Below are 20,437 nucleotides of genomic sequence, written 5' to 3' on the forward strand. Positions count from 1 at the left end.
TTACTTTCTTTGTTTAGAGGATCAACATCAACATTTGAAAATGAGAAATAGTACATTTTATCATCCTGCGATGTTTCCATTTCTGTTTTTGATATTTGGTCTCCCAAGACAGTAATTGCTGATGACATCATTAGCTTTTTTGTCATAATTACGTAGGCCACGAATTCGCGTTATCGCTTCCCATTTTTGTCCAATATTTTCTTTCTAGATTTCGTTCCGACACAGATTTATTTAATCAGTGATCCAAATATCGTACATTCAGTTCCAGTACTCAGCAGAAACTGTAGATCGGCAGTTATTCTCACCTTTTGTAGCATGTGACTCAGCTCCGCTTTTGTTGCTGGTCACGTAACAGGGAGTGGGAGAAGTGTCGTTGCTGCCAGTGTACTGTCAAAGTATCTTTGCTGTCAATCATGGCGCCGATTGGTGAGAGTGTTGAAGTGAATGGGTTTATCGTCAAAAAGAAGGAAGAAACTGACAGTGAAGAGAACTTATGGTATATAGGTTTCATTACGTATTTGTACATCCCTACGGTTCAGATTTTCGCATAAACTGTTGTTGTGTGTATCGCGTGGTGTTCTTCTGCTGCAAGCTGACAATTAACCTTGTTGATTAGTATAACATACACAAATCAATTCCAAATTTCTTCCCAGCAGCACGCAGACGGTTTATACGTGTATTTATTTGATGATACTTGAAAAGGAATGTTTGTTCTAAGTGTATATTACTGTGCTTGTAGGTCTGCGATACTAGCCGAAGTTCAAACGAGAGGAAACACCAAACTCCCCTCCTGTAAATCAGTTTTGGTACTTGGTAAGTTTCATGGCAACGTTTTGGCTTTGTTTATATACTGTGTTTGGCATATACCATTGAACACGTTTGTTAGTTACATAGTGAAGCATTGTGAACCACTTGTCAAGAACTACAGAGCCCAATAAGACACCTACATGTTTGACATGTTGGATTTATGGTTATTCACGTTAGGGATGAGAGTCGTGTACTGTAACTTCCTACTGTAGATAGTGTTTGAAAGAAGTAAACATGGTTGTCAGTGACATCGTTGTGCAGCTCTGAATTGCGTTGGTAAATTACGATGTGTGTTTATTGATGCAATCACATTTCGTTGTAGATGACAGTATTTGATGGGAGGTCTTGATTGATTCATGTGACATGATCTTGGAGTTTGATGGCATTATGCCATAATAGGGAAAATTGGATTTGAACAGTTATCCATAAAACTTTATATTTTGAAATACACATTGTATAAAGTAGGGGGATTTATATTGCCAGAAGTTAACAGGTAGTATCACTATAATATTTCCTGGAGCAGTGTTGCAGGTATTAACTATCAGCTCAAGTTCAGGTAAATAATCTATTAGCTTAAGTTCTTATCTAACTATAGCTTTCAGCATGACTACTTCCAGCACTTTTATTTGTGTATTTAGTGTGTTTCTTTGTTTCTATTATGAGGTTCTATCACGTTTTTTGAATGGATCAAACTTTTAGATTATCGGAGACAAAAACTGCAGAACTGCTTATGAAGTGTACATAAGTAATAGCACTAAATACACATGAAATTTGTAATTTGTCAAGGGGACTTGGGACACACACACACACCCACACACACACACACACCATATTAAAATAACAAAGTTGTATGGTATTTTATTAAACTTTTAGGGTATTTTGTGTGTGACTATGCTGTTCAGCTATTGTTAATGATCATAAACTTACATAACATATTCATGAGTTAGTCAGTAGTCAGAAATAAGTTATACATCATAGGAATGATTGTTTCTTATGTTGATAATCAAAACGTTAAGAAAATTTAAGTGTGAAATGGGTGGCAAACAGTGTTATAATTTACAACAACAATGGAAATTAACGGATGAAATAATATGTAAAATAAAGGAAAGGCAAACACTTGCCTGTAGCTGACCGATCTGTGATGCACAGAAACACTTGACGGAATACAATATTTACACTATCTTTTGAGCTGTTGCTCCTTCTTTAGCAAAAGTTTACACATACACCCAAATGCTCATACTGGTGGCCACAGTGAGAGCGACTGTTGATTATTGATAGCAGTTGCCAGGGTAGGTGGAGGTGGAGATGGGGTAGAGAAGGATATGTGAGGGGTAGGTGGTAATGGGATGGTGTGAAGCAGGTCTTTCAATAGACGAATCAGCGGCTGCACAACAAGATGAGGAGAGTTCACAGGGCAGAGCATGTAGATTGTGGGAAGGGGGGTGGGGTGGAAAGAGATGGGAGGATAGGAGAGAAGGATGGAGATAGGGAGGGAAGAGAGGAAGGGATAGGAGGACACAGTACACAATCTGAATGTGGAAGGAGGGTATGGGGACAGATTAGAGAAGGGAAAAGGAAAGGTGAAGAAACGGCAAACAGATCAGTTGAGGTTTAGGCTAGGAGGATTGAAAGAGTGCAAGGCATGCTGGAGCAACAATTCCAACCTGCTTAGTTGAGAGAGACTTTGCTTAAATGGAGTATCCAAAAGCAGCTGTTGAAGCCATTAGTGTTTGGTAAGCAACATGTTCAGCAAATAGTCAGGCTTGCATTTTTCCACAGTTTGGTGGTGACCATTCATGTGAATAGATAGTTACGTGTCATGCCCACATAGTGCTGCACAGTAATTGCAGCATAGCTTATATGTCACATGGCTGCTTTCACATGTGACCCTGCATTTTATAGGGTACAAAATGCATGTGACTATACTGCAGTTGGTGTTGGTCAGGGGGTGTATGAGACACGTCTTGCACCTGGATCAGTCATAATAGAATGATCCATGGAGTGCAGAATTGGGAGCAGGATTGGAATAGGGATGAACAAGGATATTCTATATGTTGGGTAAATGGTAGAACAGTACTTTGGGTTATGCGGGGGACTTTGGGTAGAATCTCTCTTACCTCACAGCATAAGACATAATCAAAGCCTAAGTGAAGGATATGGTTGAGCTTTTCAAGGCTAGGGTGCTAGTGTGTGATTAAAGTAGTGCTGTTTGATGGCTGCTTTACTGTTGTCAGAGGAGGAGATTGTATCGGAGACCTGTTTGGATGAGCTGGATAGGATAGTGTTTCCCAGTAAAGGCTCTGGTCAGGTTATCAGTGTATTTCTACAACTCTTGCTGTGAAGTGATTTTGAGATTAGATATTGAGGTTATGGAGGAAAGAGCAAAGGTTGGTCCTGCCATGAGCTGAAAATGTCATCAATGAATCTGAACCAGACAAGGGTTGTTTAGGTGTTGACTGGATAGGTAGGATTCCTCCTGATGGCCCATAACTAAATTGGTGTAGGATGATGCCACACAAGTATTTGTTTATTGATTTGGCATTTGAAAGTGAAATAATTGAGTCAGGATTGGTTGGCTAGGAGGAGCAGGAAAGAGGTGGTGGACTTCGTAGTAGAAGGACACTGGGAAAGGTATTATCTCATAGCCATGTTTGCATATAAGGACATCAGATCCACAGTGGACAACAAGGAATGTGGGAGTAATGGGACAGGAACTGTGGAAAGGCATTGAAGGAAGTTAGTGTTGTCTTGAATGCAGGGTGGGAGATTACGGGCAGTAGTTAGGAGCTGTTGGTCAACAAAGGCAGAGTTTCATTCTGTGAGAGCATTGTGTCCAGCTGCAACAGGGTGACTGGTAGGTAGACTTATGGGGTTGGGCCTGGGGAGTAGGTAAAAGGTAGGATTGGATGGGGGGAATTGTTAGTGGGATGAAAGAAATGGATTCAGATCTCTGTTTTGGAATGGAGCTGAGGCCTTGAGCTGCTGGAGGTCCTGTTGGCTTCTGAGATGGCATGACTGGCTGTAAGGTTTTTATGCAGATGTGTTGGAAAGTTCATGGAGACTCTCAGCCACATTGTCACTACAGCTTGTAGCCATTGTGATTGAGCTTTTATCTATGGGAACAGTAAAGTTGGGGTTGGTTTTTGGTTTGTGGATAGATCTGTGTTCCATAGGACTGATGTGGGACCCAGCAGAGAGAGATTTAGGGAAAGTAAGTGAGGCCAGGTTAGAAGGTAGGAATTCCTGAAAGGTTACCATGTCAAAAATTCTCTTCCTTACAGCCTCACCACCCATGGCTGCCTTATCAGCAGTGGAAAGCAGACACTGTCAAAATATACTGTAACCTTACCAAAACCTTTATTGGGAGACAGTAGCATATCCAGCTCATCCACAGACTTCCTGTGCCATCTCTTCCTCCTGATGCCAGTAAACCAGTTAATCAGCCACTACCATTGTTTCTCTGATCACACACTATCACCCTAGCCTTAAAGAGCCCAACCACTTCTTTCACCAGGGCTTTGGATACTCCCTTCCAGCACTAGTTTCTCTGAAAAGCACAGTCATGAATTCTGCCTCTAGCATAACCTGTGCTCTCACAACAAGTCTCCTGGTCAAACCCTCTGATAGGAGCTTTTCCACTTCCTGTTAATTTTTCCTGTTGTATTCTGTCCCCACCCTCCTTCATCCAGATTGTCTGCTTCCCCTCCCAGTCCCCTAACCTCCGCATGTGGGAATCTCTCTCTCTCTCTCTCTCTCTCTCTCTCTCTCTCTCTCTCTCTCTCTCTCTCTACTCTTCTTACCCCAGTTTTCACCCCACTCCCTTTGTCTTCCCACCCTTTCTTCTTCCCCATTTCTCCTTTCCTCCCATCCCTTCTTTTCCATCCGCAGTAGTCTGTCTGTCTATCTCTTATATGCTCTACTCTCTGAACTTCTTTTGTCTTGTTGTGCAGCCACTGATTCATCTGTCAAAAGACCTTGCTCTCCCCTTCCTGTTCCTCTCTCCTTGCCTCATGCATCCTTCCCTACCCCTCCACCCCCTTCCTCTATCTGCTCAGGCAACTGCTATTGATTATTGATGGTCAGTCTTGCCTCGGCCAGCATTTGGGTGTTTTATTGTGTGTACTTTTGGAATAGAAAGAGAGTGAGCTCGAATGCTAGTGAAAATACTGTATTCTGTTTAGTGTTTGTATGTGCCCCAAAGTTTTTAGTTTACTATTTCTGGTGCATTTGTTCACACTTTAACATTATTGCATCAATTTAAAGAGTGCCACATTCTAACCTAGAGATAGTTATACCCATGTCCACCACCTGCCTGTCTTAGGCTGCATCAAAATATATCCAGCTAATCTCAACTCTTCTGCCCACTACTTTGCCCCCACACCCTAAAGCAAGGGCTCAGAAAAATTATCCTTTTAAGAAGGGCGGGATGATCTGAAGAGGGGTCTGTTTATCCAACAATAATATCACTAAATAGTACCCATAGTGATCATTGTGGAGGTGCCACAGCCAAACTATCTTTACAGTTAGTGTCGGCTAGAGGTTGCTGTTAGCTAGACCTACTTACTGCCAAGCCCATTTCCCCAGCTTCTTACCTTATGTGGCGTTGAATGTAGTAGTAGACTCTCGTTCATGGGTACCTGACTAAACAGTGCCTTATTACTGGGTGACTAAACCTAAGTGTACGAGATGGCCGGATTCATCTCTCTGAAACTTGAGTCTTTGTGTCTGGTTTTCACGAGTTCAATCCTGCTAGGCCAAAGGATGTACATTAAGAGCTCGGGTGGCAAGCCAGTGGAAGATTGATTCGTGGAAGGAATGTATAAAAGGTCTATACAAGGGAAATAAACAAAAAGTCAAGGGAAGAGGAAATAGATGAAGATGAAATGGTTGATGTGATACTGTCAGAGAAGAATTTGAAAGATCCAAAGTAAAGATCCTTGCAATAAACGAAATTCACTTAGATTTATCGAGATTGTTGGGAGAGCCAGCCATGAGTAAATTATTCCACCTAATGTGTGAGATACTAGACTGGTGAAATACTCTTCGACTTTAAGAACAATGTAATAATCACAATTCCATGGTGGGCATGTAAATATTACTGAATCACAAGTGTAAGTAATTGTTGCAATATTCTCATTTGAATTATATACAGAACAGTGGCAAAAGTGGTAGATTACCTGGAGTAAAGTCAGTTTGGGTTCCAGAGAAATGTAGGTAAACTTAAGATCAATATTGACCCTATAACTTATCTTAGAAGGTAGGTGGAAGAAAGATAAAATTGTGTATATAAAGCATTTCCAGACTTAGCGAAAGCTTTTGGTGATGTTGACTAGAATATACCCTTCAAAATTCTGAATGTAGCAGGGATAAAATAAAAGTAATGAAAGGTTATCTAAAATTTCTCAGAAAGCGAATTGCTGTTACAAGAGGCAAAGGACATGAAAGGGAGCAGTAGGTTAGAAGGGAGTGAGACAAGATTTGTAGTATCCCCTCATGATATTCAAACTATACACTGAGCAACCAGTAAAGGAATCAAAGGAAAATTTGTAGAAGGAATTAAAATTCAGAGAGAAGCTAAAATATAAAACTTTGTTTGCCGATGGCACTGTAATTCTGAGAGATGGCAAAGGTGTTGAAAGATCAGTTGACTGGAATAGATAGTCTTCCCTTTGCAATAGTATCATCCTCCAATCCTTAAGTCAGGCCAAAATGCAATCTATGCTGGCAGCCATAAACCGATCAGCATGAACTGCTTGAAGGGATAGTTGCCTGCAGATTATGCTGGGCTCTCAAATATTGGGGACTTGTGTCGCTCTATGTGGTTTTTGGGAGCAACAAACCATAATTGACTGTGTGGTTAGATTGGAAACTGCAATCCAACAGGTTTTTTTTTCTAAGTACCAACACTCATTGCAGCCCTTTTTGACCTACATAAGAAGTATAACACTGCTAGGCACTATCACATTTTACTGATCCGCCAGTACTGATGGTTTCAATGCTCTCTACTGACTTATTCAGCAGTTTTCATCCTTCCAGTTTCCCAGGTTAGAGTTGGTACTTCATTCAGCTCCCCATGGGTCCAAGAGAACAGTGTACTACAGAGCTCTCCTTGCGGAGTGTCACACACTCCCTCATCGCCATCAATGGACTAATGACCTTTGTGGGGCGGCTGGTCACTGCTGTATATTGATGTTTTTTTACATATGATACAGTTCTCACTCAGAAGCCTTGACCAAATCCCAGGTACAAGTGGCAGTCCAAAGAGACATTGTTTGGACCATCTCCCGTGGTTTCCAGTTCTCTCCTGCCAAGATGCGGTTGTGCATTTCTGTCGTCTTGTCACACTCCATCCTGACTCAGAACTCTACTTGGCCACCTAGCACTTGGATGTTGCCACATTCCAATGTTTTTGACCTTCTCTTTCATAAAGAGCTTACTTTGCTGCCCCATATTCATAAGTAAAGGCTTCTTCGGGGTGTGGATCGTGCTACTCTTCTGTTTTTATGGCATCCTTATTTTGTCCTGACTGGACAGTGGTTGCCAAGTTTATGGCTCTGTGACCCAATCAATCATCATAGTGCTTAACCTATCTCTGGCACCTTCTGGACTAGTCCCATAGACAAGTCACCTTGCTGAAGTGGAAATCTTTCCTCTTCAGCTCCAACGGTGCCAGCTGTTGCTCATTTATGCAGTCACCATCCAACAGTTCCATCATCATGCAGCTTATTACGTTCTTTTTGCTTTCAAGGGACATTGTTCCCTGACTCCTGCTCTCGGATGGAATTACCATTTGGAAAGCACCTGTCAGCTCTCTGCCAGGACGTCCACCTAACCTTAGCATGTACTGCTCTTGTTTTCCTGCACCCCTTGCAGAGAATGAAATGGCTGATCATTTGGCTAAAGAATTGATTATTTGCACCAAATCCGCTTTGACAATTGCAGGTGCCGATTTGCGGGTGCAAATAAGGACTTTGTTCACTTGGAGATGGAGCAACATGTGACAGTCGAAGATTTGCTGCATGATGCTCCTCCTTCCTTTCCTCCTGGAAAGAATGTACCCTCCTAGCTGCTTTCACATCGCCCATTCTAGATTAACCCATAGTTTTATTTTATGTTACAAGACACCCCTGCATTGTGGTTGTCAAGCTGTACATGCATTAGCTCATATCTTAGTGGAATGCTACCTCCTCCTGGATTTCCATGCTAAGCATGGCCTTCTGAAGTCCTTGCCTAATATTGGCTGACAATTTATGTGCAATTGAACTGACTGTCTGGGTTTTTTTTCCCCCCGCTGTGAAAAGGGTGTTTATTCTCAGCTATAATGTTTTACTCTAGCTGTGGGGTTGTTTGGGTTGGGCATCTCCCACTACATGGTGGGAAGTGAGTCAGTTTCTTTCCTCAGTGCATATTTGTCCTGGTTTTGAAAAGATACTCACAGGGTACTGTCATAGCTGGGGTACATATTTCCAGAACCAGTTAGTATAGTTTTGGCTACAGCAATTTCCTGGTTTACCAGCAGGTTAAGGAATTGCTGTTTCTAGACAAATATGCCTCAGATAAATATTTGTCTATTTCAATAATCATTACATATGACTTCCTTGGAAAAGAGAACACTCTCCAGACAATTGTTAATATTTTATGCACAACCGCAAAGGAATATAACCTGTTTAAATCTTCAAGGAAAACAGAAGCTATGTCTTTCAGTGGCCAGAAGCCAATTCCCAGCAAAATAATACTAAATTCTCATAAAATTGAAAACATAAACTCATTCACCTCTGGAAAAGTATCACGTCATTCATGATGGACGTAAAAAAAAAAAAAAAAAAAAAAAAAAAAAAAAAAAAAAAAAAAAAAAAAAAAAAGGAGAAAGATTTAATTACATTGACAGGAAAACACATAGAACCTTCAGAAGTAAAGTAAGAAAGAAATGTACCCAAATTCTACAAAATGAAGTCAGAATCAGCTATGACATTTGGAAATAAGTCTGGACTGAAAAAAAGAAGAAATGAATAAAGAACACAAGCATCTGCTCATTTAAGTTTTTCACTCCCTGTTCTTTCCTGATGACAACATTCATCTTCCTGTTAGAGAGTATGGCAAAATGCAGACTTCATCATCCAATTGCTGAATGTGCTGCATGCCACAACCAGATACCTTCAGCAACTGTTACACTATGTGAGCCATTTGGATACTCCCTTCCAGCCCTAGCTTCTCTGAACTGCACAGCTGGGAATTCTCTCTAGCATAACCTGTGCTCTCGCAATTCTCCAGGCCGAACCCTCTGCTAACCTGTTTCTCACCTCCTGTTAATGTTTCTCCGCTGTCTTCTATCCTCACCACTCCTACACCCAGATTGTGTACCGCTTCTCCTGCCAGTCTTCCTCCCTCACCACCTCATGTGGGAGGATGTAACATGTAAATGCGTAATATACGCAGATAAAAGATGATGTACATATTGGTCCACTCCATTTACTTCTATGTAAATTATTTCGCATCTCTGACATCAGTATTAGGGTGTTGGGTGCATTTGAAAGTAACTGTTTTATGTTTTTCTTGATTAATGTGAAAAATGCGGTCTTCTGTGAAAAATTAAACTACATTAAATTAAACTACATTAAATTTCCTATAAAACGTTTCTATTCATTTTTTCTCTAGGACTAATAGTTTGCACAGACAGGGCAAGAGAATATTGAAAATCCTGCATGACATACGCTTGGTGTAGGTAAGGTAATTCTTGTATGCCATTTGAGATTGTTTTCTGACTTGACAGATCCCAAGTGTCCTACATCAAATTGCTTCTTCTTGACTTCTCTACTCCATTATCATTTACATCAGTAGAGGGTGCCAAGTGTTTTCTGCGTTAAAGCAATGTTCTGAAGAACTTACCTTTTTTTCATGACTGAGAAAAACTGCACACATTAGTAAGATATTCGAATCCGTATATGCAGGACCTATAGAACATTTTTTGCAGCTTTGGAGATGTTTCCTTGAGCGTTAGACTTGGGCATAGAACCTGCCATATAATCTTCACTCTAAAGCTCCATTTTTTCAAGTTATTGATTACTCAATATTGCTCTCTGAAGCAGTTTAGGAGCACATCACCTCTCTCTACTCTCAACCCTGCCTTCTTTGCCAGTTGCCTCTTTATTTCCCTCTTTTACTGTGTGTTAATTGCTTTTCAGTCTCCCTCACCTCTTCTGGCCACAAACAATTTTCCATTGTAGCAGTAATACTGCGTTAAGTAGTGGGTACCCTTTTATGCCACAACTACAACGGATTGGGAGTAGGGTAGCTGTGGGTGGGACAGCTTCCTTAACATTCAGAGGTTGGGGGTCACCTATGTGCTGCTTTATTTACCTCTCTCTCATACTGTTTTTATTATTTATAGTCCAATTGGTGTCCAATAAATTTTTGGCATTCTCACTTTTACAGATCTAGCAAGGTGACACAGTGGTTAGCACACTGGACTTGTATTCAGGAGGACAACAGTTCAAATGTGGGTCCGGCCATCCGGCTTTAGGTTACCCATGATATCCCTAAATCACTCCACGCAAATGCCGGGATGGTTCCTTTGAAATGGCATGGACAATTTCCTTCTAGTCAGCTCTGACCTACATAATGGTCTGCTCCATATACTTCTCCGTAAATTATTTCTCATCTGACATCAATCTTGCTCTCAATTGCTCTGAATTGCCTCAACTTTACTGCTCCTACACACTCATCATCATAACAGGTTCCTGGCAATCACCACGAACTCCACATGATCTACCCCTGGACTGAGGGACTGATAAAGCTCTTTAGTCCCCTAATTCAACCAACTGACAAGGGTATTGCCTTTTTGTGCATGCGAGGGAAGATCGGAAAATAGAACACAATAATTTTTTGCTGCCCTTGTGTTGCAGCTGGAATGTTGAAATTTCATGACGATATATTTTGTAGTATGCACTACAGAGGTTATTTTGTTTTCGTATGCATATCTAGTGAGAGAAGCGTGAACTATGAAACAAAAATGGTACATATGCTACTGTCGTCAACTTGTGAAGAGCAGCAAAGTGTAGTTAGATATTTGTGGGCCAAATGGCATAAAAAGAGTGAAATTCACAAGGACATACGTGGCATGTACGAGGGTGGCTGTATGGTCCATAGCAATGTTTCCAGGTGATGTGCATTCGTCAAAGAGGACCATGTGATCCTTAGTGATTTGCCACCCTCCAGGTGGCTGTAGCAGCTGCAAGCCCACAGAACGTTGGAGCCATTGTGGCAACAATTTTGAACAACCAGCATGTGCAACTGTGAATCTTGTCTCAGCAGTTCAGTATTTCCAATGGTGCAGTGTAAGATATTGTTCATGACATTCTGAAATTTTGTAAAGTTAATGCTCGTTGGGTGCCTAAGAACCTGACAGAGAACCACAAGGGCCAGCAAATGATGACAAGCTTGGCTCACTTAATGCATTACACATTAGAAGGGTGTGACTTTCTGAAAGGAATTGCCATCAGTGATGAGTCGTGGGTGTACCAATAAACGCCCGTAATGAGCAGACCTCTATGAATTGGAAAGATGCTGGTTCCCCAGTACGAAAAAAAAAGCAAAGTGACTCAGTCTGCTTTTGACAGTAGTCTGGACTTGCATGGTGCGTTATTAGTGACAAACACAGCAACAGTAATGCTTATGTGTCAAACTTTATTGTGACAACGCTCACCCTCATGTTGCTGCTCCTGTTAGTGAGAAAATGGACAAATTTGTCTGGGAGATGCCCAAGCATCCACCATACATACGGGCTTTGCACTTCAGAGTTTCATCAGTTTGGTCCCAAGAAGAAATTTGTGTCCTACCAATGCTTTGCAACAGATGTTGAAGTAAAATCAGCAGTATGCATATGGATGTACTCCAACCAAACGGACCTCTACAAACAGGGCATATCGAAACTGGTACCATGTTGGGAGAAATGTCTTGAGAATATTGATGACTATGTAGAAAAGTAGGTGAAAGATGTAAGTTCATTTGTTATTTTTTTGTATTGTCACCTATTAAACTTTATTGGGCGTTACTTACCAATATTCCCTTTTTCACTCCCTGTTGTCTTATGGAATTATCTCCTGGGGCAGTGCATCAAAAGTGTATAGCATTTGTTAAGCAGAAGCAAGCAGGAAAAATCTTTAATAAAGTCGATAAGTGTACCTATTTCACAGGCCTTTTTAAAGGCCTTGGAATTCTCATTCACTTCCCAGTATATACACTATTGGATCAAAAGTACTCAAACGACTCCCCTACGTAGTGAGGAACTGACCGCTGGATATTGTGAGTGCCGGACCTGCCAGTTTAAAAGGAGGGGGAGTATTGTGTTGTCCGTGGAGAAGCACTAACAGCTGGCTAGCTTGGTGAGGAGAACTGAGCGACTTCGAATGTGGACTAATCATTGGATGTCACCCGAGTAACGAGTCCATCGGGGACTTTTCAATCATTCAAGAACTGCCCACTCGACTGTCTGTGATACAGTTGTGAAGTGGAAACATTATGGATTAACCACAGCTAAACGAAGACCAGGCAGACCTCATGAACTTATGGACAGGCTCTGTCAAGCATTGTGGTTGTAAAAAAAATAGCATGAAAGCAGCACAAGGAATCACTCTTGAGTTCAAAAGTACTACCAGCAGTCCACCTAGCACAGTGGGTGAGCGTAAGGAGTTAAAAGGAATTGGATAATTGGATACAGTTGTCTAACAGATCCTCGGGGGGGGGGGGGGGTCACCAACTCTTTCGTGGATACGTGCGTGGTGAGCACGGGGCCCCGAGCTAGTGCAGTTCTCCTTCCTTTCCGGGCTGCCCTATCCCCCTTCCCCATCCCTCCTCGTCCCAAATCCTCCCCCCCCCCCACCTCCCCTTCCCCATCCCTCTTCTTGGGAGTAGTGTATTGAGCCTTCGTCTGCAGACGGACGTTTTAAAACTCCAGGATCCTGTTTCCTTTGTTTTTCTCCATCCTCATGCTTACTTCCTCTATTGGTCTTTCCCTACGTTCACTCTTCTTGCTTTCATGCCCTTACTTCTCTCTCTGCCTCATTCTCCTTGTCCTATTCTCCTTGTCTTCTTTTCCGTGTCTTATTCTGTGCTTCGGCGTTTGAGATTCTTTCTTCTATCCCTCTCTCTCTTTCCTCTCTTCTTTCCTCCCTGTACGTGTCTGAAGGCCGACCCACGTGTTAGCAAGCGTAGCCGGTGATGGGGTAACATGTAATTCCCCGCCCTGGGTAGACAAGTAAGGCACGCACGTACCCCCTGGTAAATGCCAGGCCCAGGGAGCCAGGGAGGGGTGATTGCCTGAGCTGTTACCTTCTGAACGTGCCAATTGGTCCCTCCGTCTGTTTCTCGGGAGGTGTGACCTGAGGTGTGAACAATCACCTAAGGCGGGAGTGCTCTCTGAGAGGGCCCCCACAAGGAAGACGCTGGCAATCATGGGGGATTGGTCCGCAATGGATTTCTCTTCTTCTTCCCTGTCTTCTGACCAAAAAAGAAAGCTAGATGACACTCCTGTTCCGAAAAGTCTACCACCTGCACCGAAGTTTCTTCTTGTCACAAGATCTGACGGTCACGATTTCTCAACAGTCAACCCTTTCGTCATTCAGAAGGGTGTAGATGTGGTTGCAGGACCTGTGAAATCTTGTACTCAGTTGTGCAACGGTACCTTGCTGTTGGAGACAGAGAGCGCCTTACAGGCCCAAAAATTACTTCGAGCCACACTCTTACACACATTTCCTGTATGGGTGGAGGCCCACTGCACCTTGAATTCATCACGTGGCTTGGTGTATACCAGGTCACTCGACGGACTAACTGATGAGGAGATTCTGTCTTTCCCCTCTGATCAGGGAGTGACGGCCGTCCATCGGCTTGTGAAAAGGGTCGACACGGACCTCATACCCACCCGAGCCATATTCCTGACATTCGACAATGTGCAATTGCCTTCACGAATTAAAGCAGGCTATGAGATCATTTCTGTTCGGCCGTATGTACCCAGCCCTACAAGGTGTTACCAATGTCAGCGGTTTAACCATACACGGTAGTCTTGTTCAAGTGCAGCTAAATGCGTTACCTGTGGCAGGGACGTCCATGAGAGTGACTGTCCACCTCCGTCCCCTCGTTGCAACTGTATGGGTGACCATGCTGCCTCCTCTCGTGACTGCCCGTCCACAAAGATGAGAAAAGTATACAGGAAATTAGAATGAAAGAGAAGGTGTGGACCTCGGCTGCTCGCAAGTTATTCAATAGCAGAAAGCTCACTGTGCTCCCGGCAGGTAAATACAGTACCGTTCTCGCCTCTCCTCAGCCTACCAGAGAGGTAGCTACACAAACATGCATACCCCTGCAGGTCAGGGTAAAAATAAGCTCGAGGTATTCCTACCTGTTGTAAGAGGCGACTAAAAGGAGTCCCTCCCCCTCAAGGGGGTAGTTTGCACCTGCACCCGGAGACGGTCGGTTCAACGACTTACATTTGTGGTCATTTTGGTTTTTCGCTTATTCTGGTTTCTTCCTTCCTTTGTTTGTTTCCTTTCTTTGTCCTTCTCCCTCTCTCACTGTCTTCCTTACTTCTTATGTTGCCTTCTTCTCCTTGCCTTCTTGTCCACCCTATGGTCTCCTCCTCGGCGTTTGAGACAGTCTGTCCTTTCTCTCCCTTTCTTTCCTATTCTTCTTTCCTCCCTGTGCGTGCCTGAAGGGCGACTCACGCGTTCGCACGCATAGCTGGTGACGGGGTAAAGCGTAATTCCCTGCCCTGGGTAGACAAGGAGGGCCCGTGCGTACCCCCTGGTAAAGGCCAGGCCCGGGGAGGGGTGATTGCCTGAGCTTAAACCTTCTGACCATGCCGATTGGTCCCTCCGTCCGTTTCTCGGGAGGTGTAAACAATCACCTAAGGCGGGAGCGCCCTCTGAGAGGGTCCCCACAAGGAAGGAGCGCGCCATCGGAGACACTGGCAATCATGGGGGATTCACCCGCAGTGGATTTTTCTTCTTCTTCTTCTTCTTCTTCTCTCTCAACTTCTGCCCAAAAACGGAGGCTTGACCAGCCATCAGTGACAAAAGTACTACCGCCTGCCCAAAGTTCCTCGTAGTTTCTAGATCTGAGGACGGAAAGGATTTTTCATCTGTCAACCCTTTCGTTATTCAGAAGGGCGTAGACCCCTAGCCGGACCTGTCAAGTCTTGTACCAGGATGCGTAACGGTACCTTGTTGTTGGAAACTGAGAGTGCCTTTCAGGCACAAAAACTCCTTCGGGCCACACTCCTGTACACATTCCCTGTCCGGGTGGAGGCTCACCACACTTCGAATTCGTCACATGATGTGGTATCTACTAGATCACTCGACAAATTGACTGACGAGGAGATTCAGTCTTTTGTTGCTGAATAGGGCATGACGGCTGTCCATAGGGTTATGAAAAAGGTCGACAATGACCTTGTACCGACCCGGACACTTTTCTTGACCTTTGATAGTGTTCAGCTGCCGTTGCACATCAAAGTGGGCTATGAGGTTATTTCTGTTCGCCCCTATGTCCCGACACCTACGCGCTGTTACCAGTGTCAGCATTTTAACCACACCCGCCAGTCTTGTTCTAATGCGGCTAAATGCGTCACTTGTGGCAAGGATGCCCATGAGGGTGACTGTCCACCTCCGTCTCTTCGTTGCGTGAACTGTCAGGTGACCATGCAGCGTCCTCTCGCGACTGTCCCATCTACAAGGATGAACGCTGTATACAGGAAATTCAGGTCAAAGAGAAAGTGTCCACCTCGGCAGCTCGCAAGGTTTTTGCTAGTAGGAAGCCCACGCTGCTTCCAGCGGGGAAATATAGTACCGTCCTCCCCTCTCCTCGGCCTACCAGGGAGGTATCGACGCAGACATGCGATCTGACCTTAAGCACTACGGTCGTCTGTTCAGCCGGTGCTAAGATCACCCGGTCAACGTCTCCTCTTCCTCCCGTCACCCCTAAGACACAAGCACCTTCATCAGCTTCTGCCAAGACTAAGACCCAGAAGTCAGATGCACGAGCCTTCAAGAAGGAACCGTCCCGTGAAGACATCTTACGTAGCCCAAACTCCCAGCCATTGACCAGTACTTCAACTAAAAGACCTTCCAAGAAGGCTCATAGGGAGAAAAGTTCTCTGCCACGGTGCGTTTCTTCTCCTGCGCCACACAGCGGTTGCCGTCCCAGGCCATCATCCGTTTCGCCTGGCCGGAGCGCTGGTAGCCGAATATTTGGCCGTCCACTGGTGGAGGAAGCTCCCCCTCCCGACCATCTTAACATGGTGGCCGACGAACCTATTGAAAAAATGGACGATTACTCTCCGCTTATTGATAGCGGCAGCAGTGCTGGCTCGAAGCCAGGCCCTCAGCGGCCTTCAAGGTGACCCCTTCTTGCTTCTCCTTTTCTTTTTCTTCTCACGATGGCACTTCTTCCTTGGAATATTCGTGGCATTTGCTCCAACCCAGAGGACTTAAAGTTGCTGCTACGCTTGCACTGTCCACTTGTAGTAGCTCTCCAGGAAATGAAGCTACGCCCATGCGATCGTATTTACTTGGCACACTATACCTCAGTGTGTTTTAAAGTACCCCCTGTGGCAGGTATTCCGGCTCGTGGAGGGGTTATGGTGCTGGTCCGGGATGATATCTGCTACGATCCCATCACATTGCCCACCGATCTGCAGGCAGTTGCCGTCGGAATTACTCTCCCCACTTTCACATTTTCCGTATGTACTGTTTACACTCCATCGTCGTCTGCCGTTACTAGGGCAGACATGATGCAAATTATTGCTCAGCTACCTGCACCATTTTTGTTGACTAGAGAATTCAATGCCCACCATCCCCTTTGGGGCTCTCCAGCATCCTGCCCGAGAGGCTCCCTGTTAGCAGACCTTTTCAACCACCTCAATCTTGTCTGCCTCAATACTGGCGCCCCTACTTTTCTTTCGGACACAACTCACACCTATTCCCATTTAGACCTCTCTATATGTACTACCCAACTTGCACGTCGGTTTGAGTGGTACGCTCTTTCTGATACGTATTCGAGCGACCACTTCCCTTGTGTTATCCATCTCCTGCATCATACCCCATCTCCATGCTCAACTAGTTGGAACATCTCCAAAGCAGACTGGGTGCTCTTCTCTTCCAGGGTGACATTTCAGGATCAAAACTTTGCAAGCTGCGATAGTCAGGTCGCACACCTCACGGAAGTCATTCTCACTGCTGCTGAATATTCCATCCCTCATACTACTTCTTCTCCACATCCTGTACCGGTCCCCTGGTGGACCGCAGCATGTATAGACACTGTACATGCTTGTCGATGTGCTTTACACACCTTTAAACGCCACCCTACGATGGCGAATTGTATTAATTATAAACAATTAAGTGCACAGTGTTGTCGTGTTATTAAAGAAACCAAGAAAGCCAGCTGGGCTGCTTTCACAAGCTCCTTCAACAGTTTTACTCCTTCTTCTAGTGCCTGGCTATCTGGCACTAAGGTCCACTCACTAGTTTCTGGCTTGACGATCGCGAATGGCGTCCTTGTGGCCCCTGAGGATTCTCCAATGCCTTCGGCTGATTTTTTGCAGAAGTTTCGAGCTCCACTCAGTACCACCCTGCCTTTCTCCCCCGAAAACAGGCAGAGGTGGTGAGGCCACCTAACTTCTGCTCCTCGAATCATGAAAGTTATAATGGCTCATTCACCATGCGGGAACTTGAAAGTGCACTTGCCCGGTCACGGTCCTTGGCTCCGGGGCCTGATTCTATTCATCTGCGGGTAAAGGTTTTCTTCTTCGTACTTATAATTGCATCTGGATTGACGGTCATGTTCCCACATACTGGCGCGAATCTATTGTTGTCCCGATTCCCAAGCTGGGGAAGGACAAGCACTTGCCTTCCAGTTATCGACCCATTTCCCTTATCAGCTGTGTCTATATGGTGATGGAACAAATGTTTAACTCTCATTTGGTTTGGCTGCTTGAATCTCGACGCCTACTTTTCAATGTACAATGTGGATTTCGTAGGCGCCGCTCTGCTGTTGACCATCTGGTTACCTTGTCGACCTTCATTATGAATAACTTCTTGCGGAAGTGCCAAACAGTGGCTGTGTTCTTTGATTTAGAGAGGGCTTATGACACCTGTTGGAGATGTGTGGAGACCAGCAAAGTTTCCTGTCAAATGTAAGACCCTAAAAACTTTGTTGTCTCCACGAATGGGAGAGCAACGGGACCGAGATGTAAGGAGGGTGGAAGAAACTGTTTGTAATGCCAGAAGTTCATATAGACCGTTTTCTCACCAGTAAAATGGAAACCTTTAGCGACACTCCAGGAATATAGACAGTCTAGACAATACTGAAGACAGCGCTCCGGGGGTGCCCCAGGGTTCCGTTTTGAGTGTGGCCCTTTTTGCCATAGCTGTCAATCTCATAATGGATTGCCTTCGAGCTGACGTTTCAGGCTCCCTTTTTGTGGATGACTTTACGATCTACTGTAGCGCTCAGAGAACATGTCTCCTGGAGCGCTGTCTTCAGTGTTGTCTAGACTGTCTATATTCCTGGAGTGTCGCTAATGGTTTCCGTTTCTCTGGTGAGAAAACGGTCTGTATGAACTTCTGGCATTACAAACAGTTTCTTCCACCATCCTTACATCTCAGACCCGTTGCTCTCCCATTCGTGGAGACAACAATTTTTAGGTCTTACATTTGACAGGAAACTTTGCTGGTCTCCACATGTGTCTTACTTGGCTGCTCATTGTATCTGTTCCCTAAATGTCCTCTGGTGTTCTCAGCAGTACGTTATGGGGAGCAGATCGAATGGTCCTGCTTTATTTATATCGGTCCATTGTCCGATCAAAGCTGGATTATGGGAGCTTTGTCTACTCTTGTGCCCGGCCGTCCATCTTACGCCGTCTAAACACTATCCACCATTGGGGGGTTATGTCTGGCGACTGGAGCATTCTACACCAGCCCTGTTGAGAGTCTGTATGCCGAAGCTGCCGAATTACCGGTAAACCACCGTCGTGATATGTTGCTTTGTCGGTACGCCTGCCGACTGATGTCAATGCCCGACCACCTGTCGTATTTCTCCTTCTTCGACAACTCTCTCGAGCGCCAATACGGGTTGTATGTCTCTGCCCTGTTACCTCCTGGAGTTCGCTTTCATTGCCTGCTTCAGCAACTTGATTTTACCCTCCCTACGACTTTTCGAGTGGGCGAGAGCCCGATGCCACCTTGGCTCGAGGCTCAGGTTCGCGTTCACCTTGGACTCGGCTTGCTCCCAAAGGAGAGGACCGCGATTTCGATATACCGCTCGAGGTTTGTCAAACTTCGTTTGAGGCTCGCAATAACGTCTTTATTTACACAGATGGCTCCAAGACTACTGCTGGCGTCGAATGTGCCTTTGTCGTTGGGGATGATACCTTTCAATACAGGCTCCTTGACCAGTGTTCAAGCTTTACAGCTGAGCTTTATGCTCTCTATCAGGCTGTTCAGTATATCCGCCGCCATCGTCATTCTCCCTATGTTATCTGCTCTGATTCTTTGAGCGCCATTCAGTCTCAGTGACCCATATTCGGACCACCCTCTCGTTCAACGAATTCAACGGTCCCTTCAGTCGCTAGCTGCTACCAGCGCTCGTGTCCAATTTTTGTTGTTTCCTGGCCACATTGGTGTGCCTGGAAACGAAGCTGCTGATGCTGCGGCCAAGGCTGCTGTCCTCCTGCCTCGGACAGCTTCCTTTTGTGTCCCATCCATTGATGTTAGTGGGGTTCTTTGTTGGCGCGTTTCATCATTGTGGTATGAGGCTTGATCCTCTCTCCATGAAAATAAGCTTGGGGCCATCAAACCGATCCTGACAGCTTGGACAACCTCCTCACGCCCTTCCCGGCGAGAGGTCATTTTGGCCAGGTTGCGGATTGGGCATTGCCGATTGAACCACTGCTACCTGTTGTCCGGTGACCCCACCCCGCAGTGCTCCTGTGGTCATCCGTTGACGGTGTGCCATATTTTATTGTCCTGTCCCTTTATTCACTCGCGTTGTCCTGTGTCTGCTGTCTACCTTACAGGAACTTTTAGCTGATGACGCTCGATCAGCTGCTCGTATCCTTAGTTTTATTACATTGACGGACTTGTCCAAAAAGATCTAGGCCCTAACTCTTTTATTTTGTTTATCTGCGTCTTTTTAAGTACTTTCTGGTGTTGCCCCCTTGGCGTTTTTCTACACTATTAGTGCAGTAATGTTTGTGACTGGGCGCTAATGACCTTAGTAGTTGAGTGCCCTAAACGAGAGAGAGAGAGAGAGAGAGAGAGAGAGAGAGAGAGAGAGAGAGAGAGAGAATGCCATTGGTGGTGGATGATTGGCAATGTTTGATTTGGAGTGATGAATCACACTTTACACTGTGGCAATCTGATGGAAAGGTTGGGTTTGCAACTGCCGGGAGAACATGACCTACCATCATGTGTCGTGTCAGCAATGAAGGATGGTGGATGTGGTGTTAAAGTATACTGTGTTTTTCATGGTTGGGGTGTGGTTAAGAAAATTCTAAATTTGGCAGGATATAAACACATTTTACAGCGGTGTGAACTGCTTGCAGTAGAGCAACAATTTGTAGACAGTGATAGTTTGTAAAGGGTTT

The 20,437-nt window shown here is 44.7% G+C and overlaps 1 protein-coding gene across 2 annotated transcripts in view; it reads left to right on the plus strand.

Annotated features, from left to right (window-relative positions):
• The first annotated feature begins 341 nt into the window (after nt 1–341).
• Nucleotides 342–20,437, plus strand: part of LOC126262502 (cytoplasmic dynein 1 light intermediate chain 2) — a 122,846-nt gene continuing 102,750 nt past the window's right edge. Inside the window, exons 1-2 of one of the 2 annotated variants that reach the window (XM_049959173.1) lie at nt 342–496; nt 740–813. In XM_049959173.1, coding sequence (XP_049815130.1) covers nt 414–496; nt 740–813 — 157 coding nt within the window. In that variant the 5' untranslated portion in view covers nt 342–413. The remainder of the gene's footprint in view (nt 497–739; nt 814–20,437) is intronic. The other variant, XM_049959172.1, reaches the window with a different exon arrangement.

Source organism: Schistocerca nitens, chromosome 6 (assembly GCF_023898315.1).
Source record: "Schistocerca nitens isolate TAMUIC-IGC-003100 chromosome 6, iqSchNite1.1, whole genome shotgun sequence".
NCBI lineage: Eukaryota > Metazoa > Arthropoda > Insecta > Orthoptera > Acrididae > Schistocerca > Schistocerca nitens.